The sequence below is a fragment of the Cydia pomonella genome, chromosome 17 (genome assembly GCF_033807575.1).
Source record: "Cydia pomonella isolate Wapato2018A chromosome 17, ilCydPomo1, whole genome shotgun sequence".
NCBI classification, from domain to species: Eukaryota; Metazoa; Arthropoda; class Insecta; order Lepidoptera; family Tortricidae; genus Cydia; species Cydia pomonella.
In genome coordinates, this window is record NC_084719.1 from 1,187,806 (window position 1) to 1,213,871 (window position 26,066).

Here is a 26,066-nt window from a genome sequence, read left to right on the forward strand (position 1 = left end):
GTCAGTGAATTATTTTTTGGATGTGTGCTTTTGAATTTTTTATGGATATTTGGTATTTTGAAAATATGTGGTAAGTTTCTTCATTCCCGAGTTATTATTTAAAAAAACAATATTTACTTACGCTAGTATATTGCTTATTACGCAGAAATAAATAGCTTTTACCCGCGATTTTGTCTGCGTGATCGTCAAATTACCCTCCACTTCTCCCTTTGTACTAAATGGACAACCCCCCCCCCCATTGAACCCATTTACGTAACAAACGTATTGCATATCCTTTTCCAATTTATTAGCCTATGTGTGCCTGATTTCATAGAAATCTGTTCAGCCGTTTTTGTGTGAAGGAAGAATAATATCAGGGTGGATCTACTTTTTCTAGTCACGCCTTTCCATGGTCTCCTGGGTATCTCATTAAATTGGCATTTAATCAAGATGCACTTTTTATATCGAACCGCAATGAATATAATTTTTTTGGTATTGCCAATACCAAACATACATTTTTGTGGTAGTTAACAACCATACATTTTAGTGTAAAGGGCTTATTACAAAATAGGTCATCTACCAAGCACGATAACATATCGCGGTACAACAGTTCTTCTAAAGAAACTGTTTTAATAGTGTCGCCTGGCTGACGGGACAGAATAACAAAAAGAAATAATTGATTCACCCATCAAAATATCAAAATTTACAGACTTTTTCAAATTATCAAATTCCGATCAGTCCGTTGATGCGTCCCGTTCAAACGCCACTAAAATTTCATTTCATACCTGTTGTATGTGTATTCCAAGAAATGTATTTTTTCTTAATAGCCATTTTTTATTGCAAAACTTATATTTATATTTCAGGGTATCTATTAGGCTGCTTTGTCTCTATTGGACTCTTACAAATGCGAGCTCAGAAGAAAACCTAAAGGAGGTAGAATTTAGAGCCAAAAGGCAAATCAACGCGTTGCCTTTGGTCTACCCGTATGGAGCAACTTATAAGGTACGTCATTCCAAAGAATATACATTATACCTGAACGTGTTTGTTAGAAATGCAGCTGGCTGGCAGCAGCTAGCTAGTACAGTCAGCATCAAAAGTAGCGGATCAAACAACGCTTCAGAAGTGTAGATACTTCTGAAGCGTTGTTTGATCCGCTACATTCTGTAACAGCTTAAGAAATAGTGATGTCTTTAATATAGAACAACTAATACTGTAAAAGAATATACTTTTGAACGCGAATTTTAGAAATTTCTCTATATTTGGAAAAGTTATCCGGAATATCAGATACTTTTGGCGCGTTGTTTCATCCGCTACTTTTGATGCTGACTGTACTCGGGGGCTTTTCTTAAGCACCAATCGTGGCGCTCCACATACGTTTTACGAATATCGCGACTAATTAGAAATACCTAAGCTTAAAACCGTTAGCATATACTTGATCAAATCATTCTTAAACCTTCTTTCTTCCTAGCGTTGTCCCGGCATATTGCCACGGCTCAAGGGAGCCTGGGGTCCGCTTTGACAACTAATTCCAAGATTTGGCGTAGGCACTAGTTTTTACGAAAGCGACTGCCATCTGACCTTCCAACCCAGAGGGTAAAACTAGGCCTTGTTGGGATTAGTCCGGTTTCCTCACGATGTTTTCCTTCACCGAAAAGCGACTGGTAAATATCAAATAATATTTCGTACATAAGTTCCGAAAAACTCATTGGTACGAGCCGGGGTTTGAACCCGCGACCTCCGAATTGCAAGTCGCACGCTCTTACCGCTAGGCCACCAGCGCTCTTCCGCTAGGCCACCAGCGCTCTTAAATCATTCTTAAACCTCCATACCATAAACCATCATACTGCTTTTAGCCGGTTTGGCAAGATGCGATGATAATATAAATAAGCTAATTTTGAACCCCACTCACTCAATTCTTTCTCAACTGTAGTAATATGCTATGGTTTGACGACTGGCCTGGCCTAGTCGATAAATTACCCTATTATGAAGCTGATGGTCCTGTGTTCGAATCCCCGTAATTATTTGTGTGATGATTAAAGATTGTTCATGTGTCACGGGTGTTTTCTATGTATTTTAGTATTTGTATATTATATACCTACTTACGTTCCCATTATATCTGAGACCCACTGCACAAGCCTTCTTGACCTTACTCGTACTGCGGGGCTTAGTCAATTTGTGTAATAATGTCCTAGACCCTCCAGGGCCAAGTGCATGGTTACGGTAATAATTTTAAGATTAAACGCATCTATATTCTACGTTCCAGCTCATCACCGGCTTCACAGCACCAATAAAGAACGACGACAAGGTCCCGCTGATCTTCCTCTTCAACTTCCAGTATCAATACGTCCAGTTCACGAACATCACGCAGCTGTCGCAGTACTACGTCATCAACACGGTGTCCAGGGAGCAGAGAGACGCCGATGTGGCGGGCAGGAAGGATGAGAGACTTGTGTTTTATAGATCTGTTGCTGAGATGATGGACTCGTAAGCATTCACGAATAATTGTGATCGCGGCTGGCAAAACGTCCCACTTTATCGCTTGCCATAAGGACGAGATTTACTTGTATCTTTATAAGTATAACCTGACAAAGCGGTGTTATGACAAACAACAAAGTAGGACGTTTTACCGGCCGCGTTTTACATTTTGTAATACTGGAAAAGAGAATTTGAAATGGATGTAAAAAAAAAAACATTACTGAAATCTTTCTACACATGATTAAAAACTTTTAGAATGCCATTTTACTTAGATCGCTATTTTTTCACTGATATGTATTAAATTTATTAATATCAAAAAGTGGCGCCATTGCTCGAAACGACGCCGCCATACCTTTGGACTTTGATCTATGTGAATTGATAAAAAATAAATTTTTAGTCTGAACAGAAATTCCCTCTTTCTGTTCTTCTTCCTCGCGTTATCCCGGCTTTGTTTGCTACGGCTCATGGGAGTCTGGGATTCGCTGGACAACTAAGCCCGAGAAAATTGTAGGCACTAGTTTTAAAGAAATCGACTGCCGTCTGACCTTCCAACCCAGAGGGTAAATTAGGCCTTATTCGAATTAGTCCGGTTTCCTCACAATGTTTTCCTTCACCGAAAAGCGACTGGTAAATAAATATCAAATAATATTTCGTACATAAGTTCCGAAAAATTCATTGGTGCCGGGGTTTGAACCCGCGACCTCCAGATTGAAAGTCGCACGCTCTTACCGCTAGGCCACCAGCGCTGCAGCTCTGAGCAGAAATTCTGAGTGTTTTTAATCTAAGGTACAGGATCACTCTTAACTGACCATTGGTGGACCTTAAACCTTGTGTAATAAGGTCCACCGATGGACAGTCAACAGTGTGGGCGATGCCGTGAACCCACCCAACTACTATTCCACTGTTACTATGGTGAATATGTTCAATTTGTAAATTAATGTGCCGTAGGTTCGGAGACCTGAGCTTTTAAAAAATCGTACCACTGTTTAATTTTGGACCCGGGTATGTCCTTAAACTACGTCCACAAGAGAGGTATGGGCATTGTGAATGTCATCTCGCTCTGTGTGGTAGGGCACAGCACAGCGGATGTCAATCAAGATCTAGAGCAGAGCCCAACTGGGGAAGTACCTCCACCTTACAGAAAATCGCAGCCAAATAACACTAGACCCTACTCATAGTGTTGTGTTCCTGCCGGTGAGTAAGGTTGCCAGAGCTCAACGAGGGTGGGAGGGGGCTAGGGTCGGCAACGCGAATGTAACTCCTCTGGAGTTGCAGGCGTACATAGGCTACGGATACTGCTTACCATCAGACAGGCCGTATGCTTGTTTGCCACCGACAAAGTATATATAAAAAAAAAATACGGTTGGCAAAAATTTTATCAGCAACCTTGAGGATTTCTCTAGGCTTTCAGTGATTCGAATCCTGATTTTTTTGACAGAGAGCACCACACGAGGAAAATCAATAAGCAAATTACAATCCTAGATCTTTTTCGGCGTGCGTTACGGTCATCTGATCCTTACATTTCAAATTTCTCCCTGAAAGACCGTTTAAGTAAACAAAAGCATCAGCCTATTCCGGCAAAAGTTTTGGCCATTTTAAAACCAATCGAACCAAATTCTTCCATTGCAACAGAAGAGTCGGATTTGTCGGAATGGGGTTGGCAACTGTCAAAGGTTTGCATAGATGGCGCCATCATAGCTTGCCCCTGTCTCTAGTTTTGTTCTATGAGATTTGGCTTAAAGTACTGGAATCCAGGTCACAAAATTCCAAAAAAAAAACAAGAATTTGACACAATTCTAGGGATTGACAGGGCAAGCTATGATGGCGCCATCTGTTTAATACTTCGACCGGCCAACCCCATTGGAGTTAAGCACGGATTTAATTCTCCCTATAGAAGAAATTCTACTTCATTCAGATGATGATGATAATGATGTTGACGACTGAAGACGATTCTTATTTAACTGGTTAATTCAAATTTTCTATTAAAAACTATATTACTGTATCATGTCTTAAAGTCAATCTTGACAACCCTATTTCCATAGAAATCGGTAAAAAACTTAGAAATGTTATAAATCCTAAATCCCGCAAGATTAGCTTTTGAAATTTTGAGTAGTTATAGTTAACCATATTTTAAATACATTTAATAAAAAATAAAACGCTAATATCGGAAAATATAGGAGATATAAAAAAAAATGTTTGAAAACTTTAGTAACTTCTAACTTTTAACTGAATGGCACTAAAATGCTGGATTTTTCGTACAATTAATGAGTATCTCTCACTAAAACTCAGAAATAAAAATTGGAACTATATTGACGGTACTTTAGTAATTATGCCAATAAACATGTTTTCTTAAGGTCATTGACCTAATCAACAAAAAAATATTGTGCATTAACTACGTTATTAGTTTTACACTGGGATGCAGGATATTATAATGCGTATTATAAAAATATAAAACGAGGGTGGTCAAAACTGATCGAAAATCCCACACTGTGCGCGGGCGAGACCCACGCCTCACTCATCATCTATTCAGTAACGCATACGTACATATAGTACTTACTTACCATGTAGTTTTAATTACTGATTAAAAGTGTTAAAATTTGGAAGCTCCTGCGTTATTTCTCCACCTAAGTCCACCGCCCGTAACTGGAAGTCGCTCCTGCTTCATCACAGAGCTGCATTAAGACTACTTCAGACTACCTATTCTAATGTCTATTTTTTATTATATAGGAGGTAAACGAGAAGACGAATCGCCTGATGGTAAGCGATTACCGTCGCACATAAATACCCGCGACATAAGAGATAAGAGCGGTTGGAAAGTTAAGATGGAAATACGATCCTTTTCTTTGAGTTTTAAGGTCCTATCGGTCCGGAAATACCGCAGGCGACATGATAGTTCATTCCACAGTTTAGCTGTGCAAGGCAGGATGTTCTTACCTTTCACTGCTGTTATAATATATTTTTAGAAATTACATAGGATTAGACAAATTGATACAAATACACTATATATATACAACAAAAACTTCACCTAATTAAAAACATAAAATCGAAATCTAACGAAGGCTCCTAAGGCAGTGCCCAAGATTATGGCAGCATTTTCTGAATTGCAACGCTTATTAGATGAGTGAGGAAGGTGCCAGCTGTTTTATTCCCAGTAATATCAACCAACCACTTGGCCAAATCTACAAAGTCACTTTTTAAGCCAGCTGGCCGATGATTTATACATATTATTTCCAGGAGAGGTCTGAACGGCCGAGAATGCGTGCTGCGTGCGATTTGCGAAGCGGCGCAGTTCCCCGTAGAAGAAGAGGGCTTTGTCGGGGAGATCATACATGTATTACTAACGTAAGTGTTAGAAATGTGAAATAGCTGAGCCGTGGGATTTGAAAAGCTGTAGATTTCGTGAACTTCCCATGGCTCCAGCTGGCAAGAATTTGCAAAAACTTAATTGGCAAAAAGATCTATGTATTATTCTTTGCGTACCTGTTCACGAAATTTCAAAGAAAATCGTTTGAGAAATACGATCTGTATAGGAAAACATGCGGAAATACGAAAACATTTTTGTTCAAGCTTGAGCAGATACCGTTTGCTTACACTTCACGCTCGCTCGGACAATCTTAATATATATTTACTTAGACATTTGATATTTACTTAAATATCTCTTCATAAATTATTCTTATTGCAACAAGACAATAGGTATTGGTCAAGAAATTTGATTTATTTGCTACTTCGTAAGTACCTTAACACAAATCAAAAAATATTTAGTAAACTAATTTTGTTCCTTAGTTGTACTGCCTTCCTTGTCACAGTAACAGTAATTGTTCATTAATTAATTATTAATAATACATATGATATCCTTCGCGGTTAATTACGGTGGCACCTTCAGTAAATAGTAGTAAATTACTTCTTAATTTTTTAGTTTACTTCTTAATGGTTTTACTGTTTATGTCAAAACAATCAATTACACCTACAACATTTGTCTTATTTAGCGTTTCGAGGCCACCTCTTAATCGAGATCAAGACAAACAATATGACATGTCAGGGATATAACACGAACTTATTTAAAAAACCCCAAACGATTTTTCCAGACCAGACTACGGAAAATCTCCTTTCGGAGAGCTGGATGAGGACCTGAAGGAGGCCATGGCGCCGTACGTGGACGCTGCAGTGGCCGGACGGCAGATGTTCAGTTGTTCCTATATCTATGGCGGCTGTCCTGAGGGTCAGGGGATCTTGGAGTTTATCTCACAGTTAAGGGACGAGTAGATTCATAGAGTTGAACTTGAATGAAGGTTTTTCTTGGAGCCGGGAGTCTAACAGGAGTACGGATCGAGGATCATGTGAGAGAAGAAATTGAATAAACAACCGGACCAAATATTATCACGCCGATGACAATAGGAGCTGTCATCAAATTTAAAATGTTATGGTTTTTGATTTTAATATTTATGATACGACCGCTTGCGCTCGAGATGAACTGCGACTCGCCTCAAGTTTGTATTGTAAGAAAAAAATATGTAAGTAATAATATTTTGCACTTGGCTTCTAAAATTGATAAAACTGACACTGTAATGCAAAGTACGTATAATAGTAGTTCAGCCACTAGTAGGTACTTTATTTTGGTTGGTTATAATAAAAACTTATGTTTATGTATGTACTCGTATGTTTTCAAACATGCTTTATTTTTCAAACTTACCATTTATTTACAAAATTTAATTTTAATATGTAGCAAGTTAGTTTATTTTAATAACAATTTAAATGTTACAACCCGCTGTTGCAGGTGTCCATGGGCGGCGGTAATCGCTTACCATCAGGTGATACGTCTGCTCGTTTGCCTCCTCTATCATAAAAAAAAATTAATAATCTTCACCAATCGTACTTGGCTCAAATGTCCCCATTACGCTGGCAGCGTTACCGCGCTGAATGGCCAATGAGATCTGTTGGACCAAGTACGATCCGGACAGGGGGTCGCGCCCCCTGTCCCTCAGTCGCCGACCCAAATCCCTCACAAAACCCTGGCCTCCACAGCCTAAGGTCCCGCAGTCTCAACTGCAACTGGCACAAAGTCGTATATTGGTTCCAAGGCAGAGTACTTGGCATGCTTCATTTTGGCGGCATACTCCGCGGCTGTCCCAGCAAACCTGATAGTGGGACTCCAGTGGGACGGCGCAAATGTACTCACGCACGTCGCATCCCACAAGAGGCATTGAACCTTCTGCCATGGACCCAATTTCAGACCATCAGGCCTCTTGCCATCCGTGCGACACAACTCTAGAGGCTCCAAAACGCAAGGAATATGCTTTAATCGTTAAACTGGAAATAATTGCATCCAGTACAAATATCTGGGGCGATGCTGTTGAAGCGGACTTGCGCGATCTCCAGGCCGATAACTGGCGGGAGATGGCACAGGATCGAGACAACTGGCGTGTACTCGTGTCGGAGGCCAAGACTCATTTTGGGTCGCTGCGCCATTAATTAGTAGTAGTAGTAGTAGTACAAATATATATAAAATTGTATTATAGTAGAAAATTAGTATTGTACCACCATGTCGTAGGTATAATAAAATATGCCATGAAAAAAATCACTCCTCACCTTAAAACACCAAATCTCGCAAAATTGTACTGAAATGACATCTGTCAGCGTATCCTTACTGTTTAAAAAATACTAGGTATGGCTATAAAAAAAAAAAAAAAAAAACAATATACTATGCGCTATGCGAGGCAGAAAGTTTCTGAAGAAACGCGCAGTTGAGGACTACGAGGTTCGAGAAAGCGTCGATAACTAGTTCAGTCGAGTCGATCCAAATCTGAGTTTTAGCGTAGTAAGTTCTTACCGACCGCCAAAGTTTAAGTTGGTTGAACTGTAACCTGGTAATCGAATGTTTTATTTATATTTTATTGGGTACACTTAACAGAAATAGTACAATATCATAAATAAATAAATATTATAGGACATTATTACACACATTGACTAAGTCCCACAGTAAGCTCAATAAGGCTTGTGTTGAGGGTACTTAGACAACGATATATATAATATATAAATATTTATAAATACTTAAATACATAGGAAACACCCATGACTCAGGAACAAATATACATGCTCATCACACGAATAAATGCCCTTACCAGGATATGAACCCGGAACCATCGGCTTCATAGGCAGGGTCACTACCCACTAGGCCAGATCGGTCGTCAATTGCAATTGCATATCATGATTTAGAAACTAGCACGAGATCCAAAAAAAGTGTACACAGCATGCTTTTTTTTATATACCACGTCGGTGGCAAACAAGCATACGGCCAGCCTGATAGTAAGCAGTTACCGTAGCCTATGGACGCCTGCAACACCAGAGATATTACATGCGCGTTGCCGACCCTAACAAGTAAGCGCAAATGCAACAAAATAATTTAACACCATATCAACAAATAACTATCTAAACTAACTATAATAGACTAATAAACTTACATTATTAGGATTTAACATCTCCAATGAGATAAACTTAAGTCATAGCTGATGTCATCTGTCAGTGAGAGAGGAGGAGAAAAGGATGTCAGCCAAGCATTTCTTAAACCTAGCAATGTGGGGGTCAAAAATATCAATACCGCTACCGCAATGATCACCGGCTATTAACGCATTCACTGCCAGCAGGCGTCAGGCGGGCGCTCAGTCCGTAGTCGCTTTTCGCTACATACGCATTTTCCCATGTTATCGGCTACGCTCGTAGCGCGTAGCGTGCGCTGGCACTGAATGTGTTAAATCATTATAGTGGCGGCACATTCTTGTAATTGGATTATAGAATGAAGTATTGTTTTTGTATACTCTCGTCGTGTGTAATGTCCTAATGTCCTTCTACGTGTCGGTTACCATGAGCCAATAGTACATTGTGATACAAGTGTGCTAAGTTGGTCATTAAACACGAGGCGATATTGTACGCAATAAGAAAGCCGATGTGTGTAATGACCATAGCACACGCGTTTCATACGAAGTTTTTCAACACACTTGCGAGGAAAAAAGAAACTTTCTTATTAATCTCATTTTAATTGTTATATCGGTTAGTAAAAGTCTTGCATCTGTTATACTGCCTGCCGTCCCTCGCCCCGCCGCTGGGGCCGGCGGGGCGCCGGCTCCCGCCAATCCACGTTGTAAAATATACTCGACCAATTTAAGAAGGCTCCGTTTCCATACATATTATTAGCAATCAGCTACCTTCTTAACTTAGTCGAATAAAAATAGAAAAAGCACGAGTGTTATAATATACTGAAAAAGCACGAGTGTTTAACATGTAGGATTATGAGCCAAAAATCGGTGCAATAAAAACGCCGTTTTGAGCAAGTGTGTCGAAAATTGACTTATTATTATAACGACAAACTATAGCTTAAACAAAAATATTAAACCAATCGCAGTACGCATGAGAAATCAATAAATATTACAATCAGTGGCTCGAATTGTAAATTAGTGTGAAATACAATTACATTGACAATTCAATTTTCTGCTTCGTAATGGAGTAACAGTTGTTGCTGAATAATGCAATTACTGCATCCTGGTATTTTATTTTAAATCATAAATGTTCGTTGAATCATTTAATTGGTATTTGTTTGGGTTGTTCAACTCGAAATATTCGTTCTTTGTTAGTCGTCAGGAAAGTATTTGATTAAATAACTGTGTAGTTATTGGGACTAGAGCACCAAAACGCGACTCGCACCACCCCACCCTGCCCAGTATTTTATAGCACATCTGGAACTCTATTTCTAAGTAAATAAGGGTCCAAACTGATGAATACACTTCAATTTAGCTATTTTTTACAGCCTAGTTTACACACGACCCGAGACACGTCAAGAGGAGTGAAATAACAAATACAAATTTTCAGCCATATTTGCTTAACTAAGCAAACATCTTCCTCGCGCTGTCCCGGCATTCTGCCATGACTCATGGGAGCCTGGGGTCCACTTGGCAACTAATCCCGTGAATTGGCCTACGTCTACGTACTAGTTCTTTCTTACAAAAGCGACTACCATCTGACCTTCCAACCCAGAGGGTAAACTAGGCCTTATTGCGATTACTCCGGATTCCTGACGATGTTTTCTTCACCGAAAAGCGACTGGTATATATCAAATGATTTTCCGTGCATACGTTCCGAAAAATTCATTGGTACAGTCAGCATCAATAGTAGCGGATAAAACAACGCGCCAAAATTATTTGATGAACTTTTCCAAATAAAGATAATTCTTTAAAATTTACTTTCAAACGTATATCTTTTACAGTCTAAATTGTTAGAATATAGAACCATCAACTTTTGATAAGGTGTTACAGAATCTACACTTTTGAAACCTTGTTGGATCCGCTACTTTTGATGCTGACTGTACGAGCCGGGGTTTGAAACTTTGAACCCGCGACCCGCGGATTGCAAGTTGCACGCTCTTACCGCTAGGCCACCAGCGCTAATTCAGCAAACAATATCCAAACATAACGCAAGTAAAGGATTATATTCACTACAGTTAAGCTCCAGTGATCCTATTCATTCTCGTAAGATGTGTGAGACAATGGATGGTGCCCAGAGGACCGGAGCAATCGCAAACGATTCCGCCGATTTACTACCTCGGGCGGAACGGCGCACATATTTTATGCTTAAGGCGCCTGGCTGTCATTATCAATGAAATTTGGATGTGTTCAGACCGATTACATTCGGTCAGAGAAGGGTCCTTATACTTCATCTGCAAGGACATTTCTGTCTGATTTTCTGTTGGAGTTTCGGATGGAAACGTCCATAGCTACTCACATGCTTCATATTTTTCGATGACCTCTATTATTATAATAAAATAAGGGTGACAGCTGGTAACTACAGTTACCAAAAGGCCCGATTCGAAGAATAGATACGGTAACGATAAGTTCTGGTTTAGATAAGTTCTCATTTAGATATCGTTTGTATTTCGTATAACTGACAGAAGCAGCTCGATTTCGGCAACCAATGTCACTTTGACGTTAGAAATATCGCAGATAGATCTTATTGGGATCACAGCGGAATCGAAATAAATGTCAATTTTGATATGTCGTTTAGTTATCGATCTTATAAAGATCTTTCCAAGATCTTAAATGTATCTTAATCATTCTTCGAATCGGGCAGTGAGTGGTTATTGCACTTGAAGCATAAGGACCCTTCTTTAATGGAAAGTCACATTTTAACTGGAATCCCTTTAAATTAACTTTTCATCGACTTGAATAGAATCAAGTGAAGAACGGTCATTTCAGATGCCATATGATTCATATGACCAAACATGCAAAGTTAGCCTGGTCCGACTCTAGCTTTCATCTGTGGCTTCATCTGTGGATAAATAAATGAAAATATTTTCACTTTAGTTTCCAAAATTCTTAGTGGAGCTACAACGTCTGAAGAATATAACGTTTATTTTAAGATCTTAAAACGAAATTATGTATTTACAGTTCTTTAAAGCGATATTAAATAGTTTACACTTTGATATATAAATGATGTTATTTTCTTATCATAAGCGCGTGCATTCCGTTTGTACTTGTTCATAGTTGTATTGACGCGAGCGAGACGCATGGGCGATTGATAACAAAATTACATCATTTTAATCTCAAAATGTAAGTCTCCGAGAAACTAGTAAAATAAATGTTACTGTCAATCTTCATAATATAGGGGGCGCGCATGAACTATAGAAGGCAGCACAGTAGCCGTCAGATTTTTGGCGCGAGGCGTAAATGTGATGTTTATTGTTCCGATGTAGCCCAAAAGATGGCAGAACCTACAACACAAGAAAACACGTGACGTGTAAATGCACATGTTTATGGTTCCGATTCAGGCCACAAAATGACAGACCCTCCAACGCGCACGGTCCCTATAGACTGACAAATTTGATTGTTCCAATTTCGTCAGCGATGACATTTGTGTCAATGACACCAACTCAATCAACTAGTAGAAGTAGTAGTAACCTACTCAATTAATCAAGAAAAAATACAGTGAATATAACTGCTTATTTAACGTCCTATATTTTATCCTATTGTCATAGATCAGTTCAAAAGGTATCGCGGGCTTTAAGACGTATCCATATTTTAACTTGATATACCGCGGTGTGGCATCCAAAACCCCGATCAATGGACATCACCTGTTTCCTACATATTATAGTACGGTCGCCAAATCTCAAAAGCCCTCTAGAAACACGATTTAATTGACTCGGCTCGGCCTTACCCACAACCGGTATCAATGTGTTCGGACAGTTCTCCTGATCACCGTACATGCGGTAGTAAAGCGGAAAAATGGTGGAGGGGATAGTAATGACGTCACAAAGATGGCGGCCGGACCTATTCTTTTTGGCGGTGTATCTCGAAAACCACTTAACCGATTTTAATCATCGAGGTGTCAAATAATAGCTCATATTATGGAGATTATTTCCTTTTCTACAAACATTTACGTGAAACCTATAGGAAAAAAAATAATCACAAAAAACAGTTTTTTTATAAAATTATTATTTTTTATTTTGTAAAAATCTCCGTAAATATTAGCATTTCGCAAATTTTGTTTAATATAAAACATATTGCTTCATTATCAAGGAATATAATGAGCCTTAAAACATACAGATCGAGTAATAAACAATGAAGCTACACTCATTTATTTGCGCATGGGTAACGATAACTGGCTTTTACCGGTCGAAACTGTGGTGACTGTTACGATACGTATTGAATGGAATTTATAGAGTATCGGTTTTAATTACTGAAATTATAATGACAATTATAAAAACCAGACACAATAATGTTACCTTACTTCGACGTTTAGTCTCTTTTTTCGTCTTAATCATAGGTAGGTACATATTTCTTTTTACTTAAAAATTTTATACAGAGTGAACTTTTAACCACCAGTCATACTCTGCGCAGCGACTTTATAGGTCATACTGAACAACTTTTACTATTAGTAGTCCCCAAGCCGCTCCGAGGCCAGATTTAATTGACTCAGCTCGGCCTTACCCACAACCGGTATCAATGTGTTCGGGCGTTTCTCCTGATCACCGTACATGCGGTAGTAAAGCGGAAAAATGGTGGGAGGGGATAGTAATGACGTCACAAAGATGGCGTCCGGACCTATTCTTTTTGGCGGTGTATCTCGAAAACCACTTAACCAATTGTATTCATCGAGGTGTCAACTAATAGCTTATATTATGGAGATTATTTCCTTTTTACAAACATTTACGTGAAACCTATAGGAAAATAATAATCATATAAAACATTTTTATTTATACATTTGGTTGGTAGGTTTGTCTTATGTTTTAAAGCAGTAAAATCTTTCAAGTCGAAACACAGTATAAATATACATTTTGTTGTCTAATCTAAAAGTATGATGTTCATTGTTTAAGACTGATTAGTGATTACTGAATTAAATAACATGCTATTTGTTATTTTTGTTTTATTTTTTAAATCAGGTATTAATTTATTCACTATGTATCACTATACAGGCAAAATGTGTATCATAGTTGGTCTGTAAGTACTTACTACTTGTGTCGAATATAGGTATAAGATGAAATTTTAACCACCAGCCATACTCTGCGCAGTGACTTTACAGGTCATACTGAACAACTTTTATTATGGGACCAATGCCGAATCACGCAAGAAAATTTGGATCTGGAATGACACCCACTGGCTGTGCCCTACCACGCAAAGCGAGATGACATTCACAATGCCCATACCTCTCTTTTGGACGTAGTTTAAGGACGTACCCGGGTCCATGACGCATGCTCGCCACACCGCTGCTTAAAATAAGCTGACGCACCGTAAATTGAACTGCGTAAAAATCGCAAAAAATATTACACGGAGATCTTATGGCAGACACCGTACCGGTGACGTAAAAGACGCAACTGTTTTGCGAACAAAAAAGATTCGCGTGAAGCACGTCACTGCGATTCCGTACCGTCACCGTTTTTTAAACAGCGGTGTGGGGAGCATGCGTCAAAAACGGTACGCATACGACGCGTCACTGCGATTCCGTATCGTGACCGTTTTTTAAGCTGCGGTCTGGTCGCACCTTGTATTGTATTGTATTGTATTGTATTGTATTCGGGCGATTTTTCCGCAACTCGACGACTTGCGCCTATTTTGCGTGATATGTTGGGGGTGGGCTAGTCCTGCCAGCCCAGCTCCTCGAGGAATCCTATCAAACCTTTGATGTTGAGTAGGACCTCGGGGAGGTCTCTCGGAGATCCGAGATGTTTAGCCCTGTATGGAGTCACTCCGCTGCATTCCAGCACCACGTGAGAGGCTGTTTCTTCTGTCTCCATGCAACCTCGGCACTGTCGGGGACTGTCTGTGACACCTGTTGTGAAAAGATGTTTGTTAAATAGTCCATGACCTGTTATGACACTGGTTACCATACTCAGTCGGACCTTCCCTAGTTGCAGGAGCGCCCTTGTGAGTTTTCCGTTGATGCCAGGCATGGCTTCTTTTGCCTGTCTGCATCCAGTCTGGTTCAGCCAGTGTTCTGTGTGTAGTTTCCCTGTACGTGCCAGCAGCATTGAGCGTACCTTGCTAAACGGTATCGGAAGAATCGGTTCCGGACCAATCGCCCCCGCATTCGATCCTTGCCTGGCAAGCTCGTCCGCAGCATCGTTACCTCGGGATCCACTGTGTCCCTTGATCCATTGTAGGGTGATCTTGTTATTATGACATACCTCCATTAGTCGTTCGTGGCATTCGTGTATAAGTTTGGATGTAACTATATGGCTATTTAGAGCCATTAAGACTGCTCTACTGTCGGAGAGTATGCGGATGGAGGATCCTACTACCTTCCTTGCAGTGATGGCAGCCGCCGCGTTTATGATGCCCATGCACTCAGCTTGGAATACCGAGTTATGGGCTCCTAGCGGAGTGGTGATCGACATGTTCAGGTCTTCTGAGAAGGTTCCAGAGCCCGATCCGCTGTCTGTTTTGGACCCATCAGTGAAGATTCTCAGCTCCCGGGGATTGAGTCCTTCATGATTGTCGTCCTCATATAACTGTATTTTGTACCTTTTATCGAAGATAGCTTGTTTGTGAATCCGGTCCGTGCCTGACCTAAGCACTGGAAATTCGTCATACACCTTTTCCAGGCATTTTGTGTGAAGAGCTCCTGTGATGTTAGACCATATCTTGAGGGTTCGCAACCTTACCGCTGAGAGACTGGCCTCTTGCTGTATGTGTAGGTGCAGCGGTGGAAGGTTTAGCATGACCTCCATGGCTGCAGTCGGGGTAGACCTCGTGCAGCCAGTGGTGGCCGCGCATGCGAGCCTTTGAAGTCTTTGTAGTTTGTCTCGTACGTTGCCTAGGTTTGTTCTTGGCCACCAAACCAGAGCACCGTAACAGAGTAAGGGGCGGATTATCGTCTTATAGAGCCAGAGGGTAATTTTCGGGTTGAGTCCCCACCTCTTACCAATCATCCTTCTGCACTGCCAGAAGACAACTCCCGCCTTGTCTATCCGTTTGTTGATGTGGTTGTTCCAATTGAGTTTATTGTCGAGAGTTAGTCCTAAGTACTTAACTTCATCGGACAGCTGTAGCTCAGTTTGGAAAAGTGTTGGTCTGGTAAAGTTGGTCGCACCTTTATATAGGACAGTCAAAATTTTTTTCGCGATTTCGGAATTAGTCCCATAGTAAAAGTTGTTAAGTATGACCTATAAAGTCGCTGCGCAGAGTATGACTGGTGGTTAAAAGTTCACCCTGTATAAAATTTTTAAGTAAAAAGAAATATGTACCTACCTATGATTAAGACGAAAAAAGAGACTAAACGTCGAAGTAAGGTAACATTATTGTGTCTGGTTTTTATAATTTTAATTATAATTTCAGTAATTAAAACCGATACTCTATAAATTCCATTCAATACGTATCGTAACAGTCACCACAGTTTCGACCGGTAAAAGCCAGTTATCGTTACCCATGCGCAAATAAATGAGTGTAGCTTCATTGTTTATTACTCGATCTGTATGTTTTAAGGCTCATTATATTCCTTGATAATGAAGCAATATGTTTTATATTAAACAAAATTTGCGAAATGCTAATATTTACGGAGATTTTTACAAAATAAAAAATAATAATTTTATAAAAAAACTGTTTTTTGTGATTATTTTTTTTCCTATAGGTTTCACGTAAATGTTTGTAGAAAAGGAAATAATCTCCATAATATAAGCTATTATTTGACACCTCGATGATTAAAATCGGTTAAGTGGTTTTCGAGATACACCGCCAAAAAGAATAGGTCCGGCCGCCATCTTTGTGACGTCATTACTATCCCCTCCACCATTTTTCCGCTTTACTACCGCATGTACGGTGATCAGGAGAACTGTCCGAACACATTGATACTGGTTGTGGGTAAGGCCGAGCTGAGTCAATTAAATCTGGCCTCGGAGCGGCTTGGCGACCGTACTATTATGCTACATCCCACCTACATCCTTGTGCAATCCTTTTGCAATCGAAAAGTTACCTTAACTATCGGCTTAAATACAGTGAATATAACTGCTTATTTAATGTCGTATATTTTATGCATACGTTACATAATCTACACTAAAAAAGCGTTTTTTTTTCGATCAGTCCATAAGGTATCGCGCTTTAAGGCGTATCCATATTACTATTTTAACTTGATATACCGCGGTGTGGCATCCAAAACCCTGATTAATAGACATCACCTGTTTCCTACATATGCTACATCCTGACGCAATCCTTTTGCACTCGAAATGTTACCTTAACATTACAAATGTTACCTACACGACACATTTATACTACTATTTTTAAAACTAGTATGACCTATTAGGCTCCAAAACGAATGCGATGCCAAGTAAAAAGTGATTTTCACTCCTGTTTCTGATGCTGACACGAATTATTCTATATCAGAACAAAAACGCCATAACAAACGACGCTCGCCTCGTTACTGCAAGTATCATTACTCACTCTCCAGTACTAATTAGAAGGGAACTGTATACTAATTCCAACCTCTACGTACCACTATAATATGTAATGGTATAACATAAAGTGAAATATAGTAAGTAGTTTTAACGAGTGAGTGAATGAACTAGCAGATCCTACGCTCTACACGAAAATGTTTTGATTCATGAGATAGTAAATAAGTCTAAACTTTTAATGTGGTACAATGAATTAATAGTTAAGATGGCATTCTGATAAGCACTGCAATAGCGATACTACTGTAGCGTTAACGCGGAGAATGTCCCGGTCAAGCAATATGTCAAAGAAATTGACAGTGTCATTGCCCGTTTCCTGCAGCGTACTATATCCAGCAATGCTGCGCTCGCCGAAATCGAATCTTTATCGAACATGTACAGATTACTTTACATGTTCGATAAATATCTTCATAGTTCGCAACTCGTACGCTATTATGAAAGATGCTACAAAGCAAATACGCCACGCAAAGTAAGTGATTTTCCCTCCCTTATCTGATCCTTAGCGGACACAATTTTTTTTTATGTAATAGGCTGCAAACGACAGACGAGCCGCCTGATGGGAAGCAGTCATCGCCGCCCATGGACATAAGCAACATCGGAGGAGCCATTTATGCGTTGCCAACCTTTGAGAACCCTAAAAACCTGCTTCTTGAAGAACCCCATGTCATAGCGCAAGGGAAACACCTCAGAAGGTAGCTCATTCCACAACTTGCACGTTCTGGGAAAAAACGAGCGAGATGCCCGCTTGTTCTTGGTTTGTCACGTGTCGTGAAAGTGAGGATGAACTTTGTTTCTTTGGCGGGAGGTGCGGTGATAAAAACGTGACGGTGGCACCAATTCAAAAAGTTCTTCAGAACATTCTCCATTGTACAGACGGTAGAACAGGCATAGAGAGCCAACGACTCTCCGAAGAATGAGGGGTTCCAAACCGACTGTGAAATCGGGGATTTATTCTATATCAGTACAAAAACAACATAACAAACGAAGCTCGCCTTGTTACTGCGAGCATCATTACTCACTCTTGAGTACTGATTAGAAGGGAACTGTATACTCATTTCAAGCTCTACGTATCATAATTATGAAGTGTTACTCCGTGGGTTACAACATAGACAACGTACTAAACTAGATGAGGGTCGCAAGTTTTGTGATGAGACCTGTAGGGCTAAGATGGTCGGCTTTTTATCATTTGTCACCATACCTGTCATGTTCTAACAAGTGATAAAAATTGAACGAGTGAAAGGAATGGGATTCGAACCAGGACCATCGGCTTCTTAGGCAGGATCACTACCTTAAAGTAATAAATAAATATCAGAACATTATAAAAAAAAATTACTAAGTCCCGCGGTAAGCTCAATAAGGTTTGGGGTACTTAGACAACGATATATATAATACAAACATAATTTTAAATAGTTAAATACATAGAAAACATCCATGACTCAGGAACAAATAAATGCCCTTACCAGGATTTGAACCCTGGACCATCGGCTTCATAGGCAGGGTCACAAGGACAGACCGGTAGTCAAATTGAACGATGACGATGAGAATGTTTAGAGAGTATTATATTAGTCTTTGATGAGATATGCTGCAGAAAATGAAATAATTCTACCATTTTTGTGGCATGATTTGTTTATTAATCCCTTACTACTTACTTACTTACTCCGTTGGCTCAGCGACCCAAAATGAGACTTGGCCTCCGACACAAGACAGCGCCACTTTTCTCGGTCCTGTGCGACCTCTCCGCCAATTGTCGACTCGAAGCTCGCGCAGATCCGCCTCCACCATATCGCTCCAATCCCAGTGCATTATATTTTTATAGTTCTTCTAATTTGAAATCTCAGCCGCTGCAGCGTTCACATTTTACTATCAAGTCAATAAACATTGAATTTGAACTTAAATTGGGTTGCTGACGCATTGTTGTCGGGATAGTAACGTCCAAACCCCCCCCCCCCCCCCCCCCAGACACACACACACATCGACAGTGACACCGCGCGTATCAACACAACACGAATATCAGTGGAAGAGATCTCGTTTTCATAAGTCAGTGTAAGGTGACACTTCGAGCAAGGAAAAGGGGCAGTTGGAGATTGACTGTTGACATCCCTCCTCTGTTACGTTGTGCCATTTTTCAGTTGCCGATGACTGCTTTCTGTAAAAGACAAAAAAGTATAAAATAAAAATGGTCTGCATTTTCAACGTAGGAAAGTATTATGTGTAAGTCGTTCTATAAAAAATAATTATTGTTGTGTAAAACACGAGTTTGTTTGATCCAAATATGAGAAATGTTTGGTTTGATGATTTGAAGTGAAAACTTCTGGCGCTGTGCACTTTTTGTGAGGTTGTATCCATGATTGTAGATACTCAAATTATTAAACACTCGAAAACGAGAGGCCTAGATGATGCTCATTTTGCGCAGGAGTCGCTGCATTTGTGATTTTTCATAGGTATGCCGTTTTTACTTATAACATTTTAGTAAGAAATACTTTTCATATCTGCTGCTAACGTGAAAAGTCCAATGTGCCAGAGCTGTGAATTTTGCACTTGCTCGGGACACAAAATTAGCCAGATCCAACTGACTGACGCTGGGTGCAACATACGTACCGAAAAACCATTTTAAGTATGTTGAAGTACACCCCCGTAGGCTTTAGTAGCATTTGCGTCTCGCAGACTGCGCGGCGAATGCAGTGGTACCCGTTGAGACCGTTTCTGGAAATGACGTTATCTTTATGTAGCTTATGATATGGGATGTTGTAAAAATCAGCCCAGTCCGTGTCGAGCCACGCATACTGGACGGATCCGTACCTCCTATACCTATACGGTATAAAAAATCGTACAAGCAAAAGGGCTTATATATAATAAAAAGGTAAGTCTTTCGGAACATCGGGTGTTATACACCTGGGTAAATATTTTTATAATAATCTTAAAATAAACTATCCTCTGTATCATTAGGTATTTAAATAAACTAAACAAACAATTTGTACATTTTCGGGTATTTATAACATTTATTGGTTAACCAACCAAATACAAAACCGCCTAGATCTGTCTCTGAACAACCTGAATTTAACCTACATTTTGATCATGTAATGTTTTCATCTACCCTAAAATGACTTGAGGAGCCATTTGAGGGTAGATGTTGTTTACTTTTATTTAAATACCTAAAGGTACAGAGTATAACGTAGGACATTGGACAGGTCAAGGGCGCAAACGCTTGACGGGTCAAAAACACTAGTAAAAGTCTGGATCTACTGTTTTTGCCGCCTATCGCACACTACTGACCATAAAAGAGACCTTCGTGTACGCCACTTATCCCGGTCCTGGGCTAGTCTCATCCAGAAGTGCCCCACGATCATGTTATCCACCCAACGATCTAACGTACCCCAGGGTGCGTAGCCAATGTGCCAATCGTTTACGCTCCGTAGCGAACAAAACGTAACTGTCGCACTAATACGAAAGAGTGATAGTGAGAGAGATGACTACGATACGCTACTGAGCGTAAACGATTGGCACGTCGGCAAGGCATCCCGACGCTTCCAGGTAGATTTTCGTACATTGACGCGCCTGTTGCTATCTCTATTGCACACGCATATTTTATATTGCTGTTTCGCCCATGATGCCGATTGTCAGTGTCACTGTGCGAGTTTGACAGCAATATAATTATGCGCATGCAATAGAGACTTATACGTATAGTTGTGCCATTCTCGAGAACGTTCTCAGTTTTGTATGAGGAATGTGCTCTTGCAAGAACATTCTCGAGAACGGCACAGCTATATATACGTACTGAACGAAAATTTATATGGAAAGCGTCTCTTCTTTAATACCAAATCCGTTAATGCTATTTGGTACTTATTAGTGAAAGTATAATGGAGTATCACGCGTCTCCGAGCAGCAACTTTATTTTTGACATTTGCAAGTTGGCAAGTTGACAGCTGACAAGTGCAAGTCGGTAGTAATGTCGCACTGCAATACTGCTGGAAAGGTCCAGTCTCAGAACTAACCTGTCCAGCAGTGTTTCCAGATTATCGTAGACTGATCTCCGATGCAGATGGCGGTAGGGGTGAAAAGAGTCAGGCGGTTCGTCCCAGTTCATACGGAACCCCAGCGCGTAGGCGTATATCTGGTTCCAGGGCACCATGTTGGCTTTGAAGTTGAGGCGATACTGCAATTAAAAAACAATTTAAACTTTTAGTTATATCTATCCTCCTGAGCCCCAAACGCAGTTGTATTATTGTTGAAGTTGGAACTTGTGTGGTGTTGTTGAATGTGCAACTGACATCAAACCGATATTTGAATCATATTGGAATCACATTAGTTTGCTGTGATTCGCACGTTTTATTTTGCTCTGACTTGTTCGTACACATATTAGTGCGAGCGAGACACCGGTACGAATGACAGCTAACTGATATGATTCCAAAATGATTCCAATTTGATGTCAGGTGCAGGTTCGAATTTTATTGGCATGTTAGTCTCAGATCAACGGCCTTCTAGCCAAGCCTCAAATAATGTACAATAAACAACGCAACAGGTAATGGAATCGTGGAATAGTTGTTCATGCAACAGCAATTCAATACTAACAAACCAAAGTATTATTAGTTCACAATTTTCTTTGTATTCGAACTGTCACACATGACATACAACTGCATACTGGTCTCCGGCGGTACAGGTCTAGCCTAGTACCATGCTATGCACCCATTGTACTGTACGCCTAAAACTTTCATAGGATCATTATTTTTATTTATAAATTTGATACCATCGATAACGCTTGAGTCGATATTTACTTCATCACTAGCACTAGTAAGTTTTTGCTCCGGAAAAACCGGGCTAGCTCATGACATATGATACACTTATAACAATCCTAGCAATCCAACAAGCGTCAGTTGTTAAAAAAAGGTACTCACGAAAAAATGAGAAATATTGTCAAAACGTAAATATCTCTTAATTCTATGACTCCTTTCACTATTCGCATCACCGGTACCAATCAACACAAAAGCTATTAAAACTAAATAAGATAATAAGAAAATTTTAAACATTTTCATGGTAACCATTTCACTGTCCTGCCCAGTTCCTTATACTTAACCAACTGTCTTAGTGGGTCAAAAATGTCTTCGTTTAAACTTGATAACATATAATGCAAACCGACCGAAAACCACACACAATAAGTGTAACGTAACGGTAGTTAAGCTAACGCAAATCTAGGACAGGAACATCTACGTAACATATTGTTTCCACGTAATAATGTATACGCTGTACTTATAATGTGCTGTACTGTAAATATATTAAGTGCGTATGGAGCCCATACGAGACGACCTACATGCTTATGCTTGAGAAGGTTCAAAAATGTTTTCTGCGTACTCTCTTCAAGAAAATGTACGGGTACTATCCGTTCATGTATCCGACGGCTTACTTGCAGGGTGCGCTAGGATACAATGCACTAGCGACGCGCAGACTGTTCGACCAGCTGGTAACAGTGCTTCGTATCCTGCGCGGTCGTCTGGACTGTCCTGAGTTAGTTGGCGAGGCATGTCGACTATTTGTCCCAGACGGGCGTGCGCGGTGTCGTGCTGACCGCCTGCGCCTCTTCGCGGTCCCTCCCGCCCGCACGGTCTCGCGGCGCAACTCGCCCGTTTGTCGAGCGTTGCACACGCTCAATAAGCTCGCTGCTGTGCAACACTCCTGCGATTTGTTTGCGGACGGCTGGACGGTTATTGAGAAAGATTGTTTAAAAATATGCGAGTTACTGACCTGATTTAATTATTTAAATGTTTAAATGTATTTTATGACATGACGTGTAGCTAATCCATAATCACATAATTATTTATTATTATTAGTATTTTTTAACATTTATAATTATAATGACCTTAGTTATAAGAAATGTAATGTCTTAGGCTAGTCCTGTATTGTTACATTTTGTGGTTACTTGAATAAATTGAAATTGAAATTGAAAAATAATGTAACAAGTACTGTTCTGTCTCGTCAGCCAGGGGAAATTATACTTCGTATCCAAATCCAAGACAACAAATATAATTTACTAGCAGCAGTACACGTTATCGTGCAGTCCAAGTCACATATTTTAGAGATTATAGTATTTAAAAAACAAGTTCGCGCTGTCCCTCTCACTCGCTACGCTGCATTCCTGCTTCAACATCGCTTCTCCAGTACTCATTACATGTTTTTGTGTTATTCCGAGTCACACGTATTTTCGCCAAAATAGTGTTCCTCTAAATATGTGTACCTAATTGTGTTTCGATTAATGTTTATTGTGCGCTGAATAAGAAGTATAGAATCAAAACATTATTTGAACTGCCGACCGCCGTACCCTCGAACGAAAAATTGATGTTTATTCAGCTCGGCAAGTCTAGTCTCGGTTGCCATACTTACATGGCAGTTAAACTTTCAATTTGAAATTGTAGGTATATTCGTTTAGCGTAATAAACTTATTACCTAAGAAATCAAATAAGTAATTTTTACGTTCATACGAAATCACTTACTACAACTACCTTCTTTTTTGAATAAATAAATTACGGAAAAAATTAGTATGGGGCTACAAATAGATTACAATTTGAACTTTAAATAATTGTAATACGTATTATTTACTAATATAATATTATTTAGATTTCATTTTATGATTGCATAAAATGCAATGTTCACTCACAATTTTTTTTACGAGATGCTTTCGCGTACAGATTTAAATATACAAACCATATCTGAATAAAGTTAATATATACTAGGTAATCGTTTCACGAAAGCGGCTTTTACCATGTCCGATCTATCCTACCATACAATAAAACAGATAACAATGGTAATCCTTGCCGATTGGTAATAAGTGCCTATGAATGATAACAAAACGCGTCTTTATGCAAATGTACATACACAGTACCAACAAAGTTAATGAGCGTCTTATGAGGATACCTATAGGTATAAATATACAGGAGTAATGTCAATCAATACACAATCTATAAGACATTGGAAGACTATTTAGTCTGACTGACAGTTTAAAGTGTTTAATGCCATTAATCGACGTATACAAACGGGACGTGCTATGCGTGCTCCGATACCGTGCGCCCCATGCCCCATATGAGGGCCATAGTGAATCTATCGTATGGATCATGACGGATTAGGTAGTAGGCTTTAATCGGACATCGCGGTATCGTCGAGTCTTGGGTCCAATCGATGTGGTCGCCTCCTAAATTTGATCATCAGTTAGTTACCCGCTTTGTTGTTATTAGACAGCTTTGATTAACATAATATAATATAATTTTAAAATGAAATATATTATGGAAAGATATACTTGATTTGTGTAATATTGTGGACTCCGTCTAATAATAATTCTCCTTTCCGTGAGTACTTATAAGCTTAGGTTTACTGTGCAACGAGATATTCATCAAACAGAAAATCGGTATTAACTGTGTTGATTAAAGTTTTAATGTAATTTTATAATGCACATTAATTAATAGTTCAAAATTAAAACACATATTAAATAAATATTTTCTTATAAATGAGATGTCGACATGGTACTATATTTGCCCCACTTTAATAGTGAAGAGGCTATCATTACTCCACAACCATTGTGTCGAGGGCTCCGCTTTCACAGCGTCGAAGCTATATTTGCCCCACTTTAATAGTGAAGAGGCTATCATTACTCCACAACCATTGTGTCGAGGGCTCCGCTTTCACAGCGTCGAAGATATATTTGCCCCACTTTAATAGTGATGAGGCTATCATTACTCCACAATCATTGTGTCGAGGGCTCCGCTTTAACAGCGTTGAAGCTATATTTGCCCCACTTTAATAGTGATGAGGCTATCATTACTCCACAATCATTGTGTCGAGGGCTCCGCTTTAACAGCGTCGAAGCTATATTTGCCCCACTTTAATAGTGATGAGGCTATCATTACTCCACAACCATTGTGTCGAGGGCTCCGCTTTAACAGCGTCGAAGCTATATTTGCCCCACTTTAATAGTGAAGAGGCTATCATTTCTCCACAATCATTGTGTCGAGGGCTCCGCTTTAACAGCGTTGAAGCTATATTTGCCCCACTTTAATAGTGATGAGGCTATCATTACTCCACAACCATTGTGTCGAGGGCTCCGCTTTAACAGCGTCGAAGCTATATTTGCCCCACTTTAATAGTGACGAGGCTATCATTACTCCACAACCATTGTGTCGAGGGCTCCGCTTTAACAGCGTTGAAGCTATATTTGCCCCACTTTAATAGTGATGAGGCTATCATTACTCCACAATCACTGTGTCGAGGGCTCCGCTTTAACAGCGTTGAAGCTATATTTGCCCCACTTTAATAGTGATGAGGCTATCATTACTCCACAACCATTGTGTCGAGTGCTCCGCTTTCACAGCGTCGAAGCTATATTTGCCCCACTTTAATAGTGAAGAGGCTATCATTACTCCACAGTCATTGTGTCGAGGGCTCCGCTTTCACAGCGTTGAAGCCATATTTACCCCACTTTAATAGTGAAGAGGCTATCATTACTCCACAATATTGTGTCGAGGGCTCCGCTTTCACAGCGTCGAGGCTATATGTACCCCACTTTAATAGTGAGGAGGCTATCATTACTCCACAATCATTGTGTCGAGGGCTCTGCTCTCGTAGTGTTGAGGCTAAGTTTGCCCCACGTCATAGTGAGGATGCTATCATTACTCCACAATAATTGTGTCAAGGGGTCCGCTGTCGCAGCTGT

General features: G+C 39.8%; 2 protein-coding genes across 3 annotated transcripts; one reads left to right on the top strand and one right to left on the bottom strand.

Annotated features, from left to right (window-relative positions):
* The first annotated feature begins 297 nt into the window (after window positions 1-297).
* On the top strand, window positions 298-6,986 carry LOC133526869 (uncharacterized). Its single transcript, XM_061863697.1, has 4 exons — window positions 298-981; window positions 2,243-2,463; window positions 5,689-5,796; window positions 6,540-6,986. Exons 1-4 carry the CDS (start codon window positions 772-774, stop codon window positions 6,715-6,717), a joined length of 717 nt encoding a protein of 238 aa, XP_061719681.1. The 5' UTR covers window positions 298-771; the 3' UTR covers window positions 6,718-6,986.
* Window positions 6,987-18,047: 11,061 nt separating this feature from the next.
* Window positions 18,048-23,201, bottom strand: LOC133527271 (uncharacterized). Of its 2 annotated transcripts, XM_061864208.1 has the most exons (4): window positions 22,267-22,608; window positions 21,367-21,527; window positions 19,973-20,077; window positions 18,048-19,520 (listed from the first exon to the last, which is right to left on the bottom strand). In XM_061864208.1, the coding sequence occupies exons 1-4, from the start codon at window positions 22,411-22,413 to the stop codon at window positions 19,406-19,408; spliced, it is 528 nt and encodes a 175-aa protein (XP_061720192.1). In that variant the 5' UTR covers window positions 22,414-22,608; the 3' UTR covers window positions 18,048-19,405. The 2 variants fall into 2 exon arrangements, 1 of the variants encoding a protein (XP_061720192.1); XR_009800851.1 differs by lacking the exons at window positions 18,048-19,520; window positions 19,973-20,077; window positions 22,267-22,608 and adding an exon at window positions 22,680-23,201 and having other exon boundaries at window positions 20,271-21,527.
* Window positions 23,202-26,066: the final 2,865 nt, after the last annotated feature.

What these genes read in the sequence shown, in the direction of transcription:
- LOC133527271 (XM_061864208.1), bottom strand. Translation starts at nt 22,413, where the DNA reads ATGGTTACCATGAAAATGTTTAAAATTTTCTTATTATCTTATTTAGTT. An exon ending in ACAATATTTCTCATTTTTTC is followed by an intron (nt 21,528 to 22,266) that starts GTGAGTACCTTT and finishes TTTTAATTGCAG; the next exon opens with TATCGCCTCAACTTCAAAGC. An exon ending in ATACTTAAAATGGTTTTTCG is followed by an intron (nt 19,521 to 19,972) that starts GTACGTATGTTG and finishes TGTCTTTTACAG; the next exon opens with AAAGCAGTCATCGGCAACTG.
- LOC133526869 (XM_061863697.1), top strand. Translation starts at nt 772, where the DNA reads ATGTGTATTCCAAGAAATGTATTTTTTCTTAATAGCCATTTTTTATTG. An exon ending in GTTGCTGAGATGATGGACTC is followed by an intron (nt 2,464 to 5,688) that starts GTAAGCATTCAC and finishes TATTATTTCCAG; the next exon opens with GAGAGGTCTGAACGGCCGAG. An exon ending in ATCATACATGTATTACTAAC is followed by an intron (nt 5,797 to 6,539) that starts GTAAGTGTTAGA and finishes CGATTTTTCCAG; the next exon opens with ACCAGACTACGGAAAATCTC.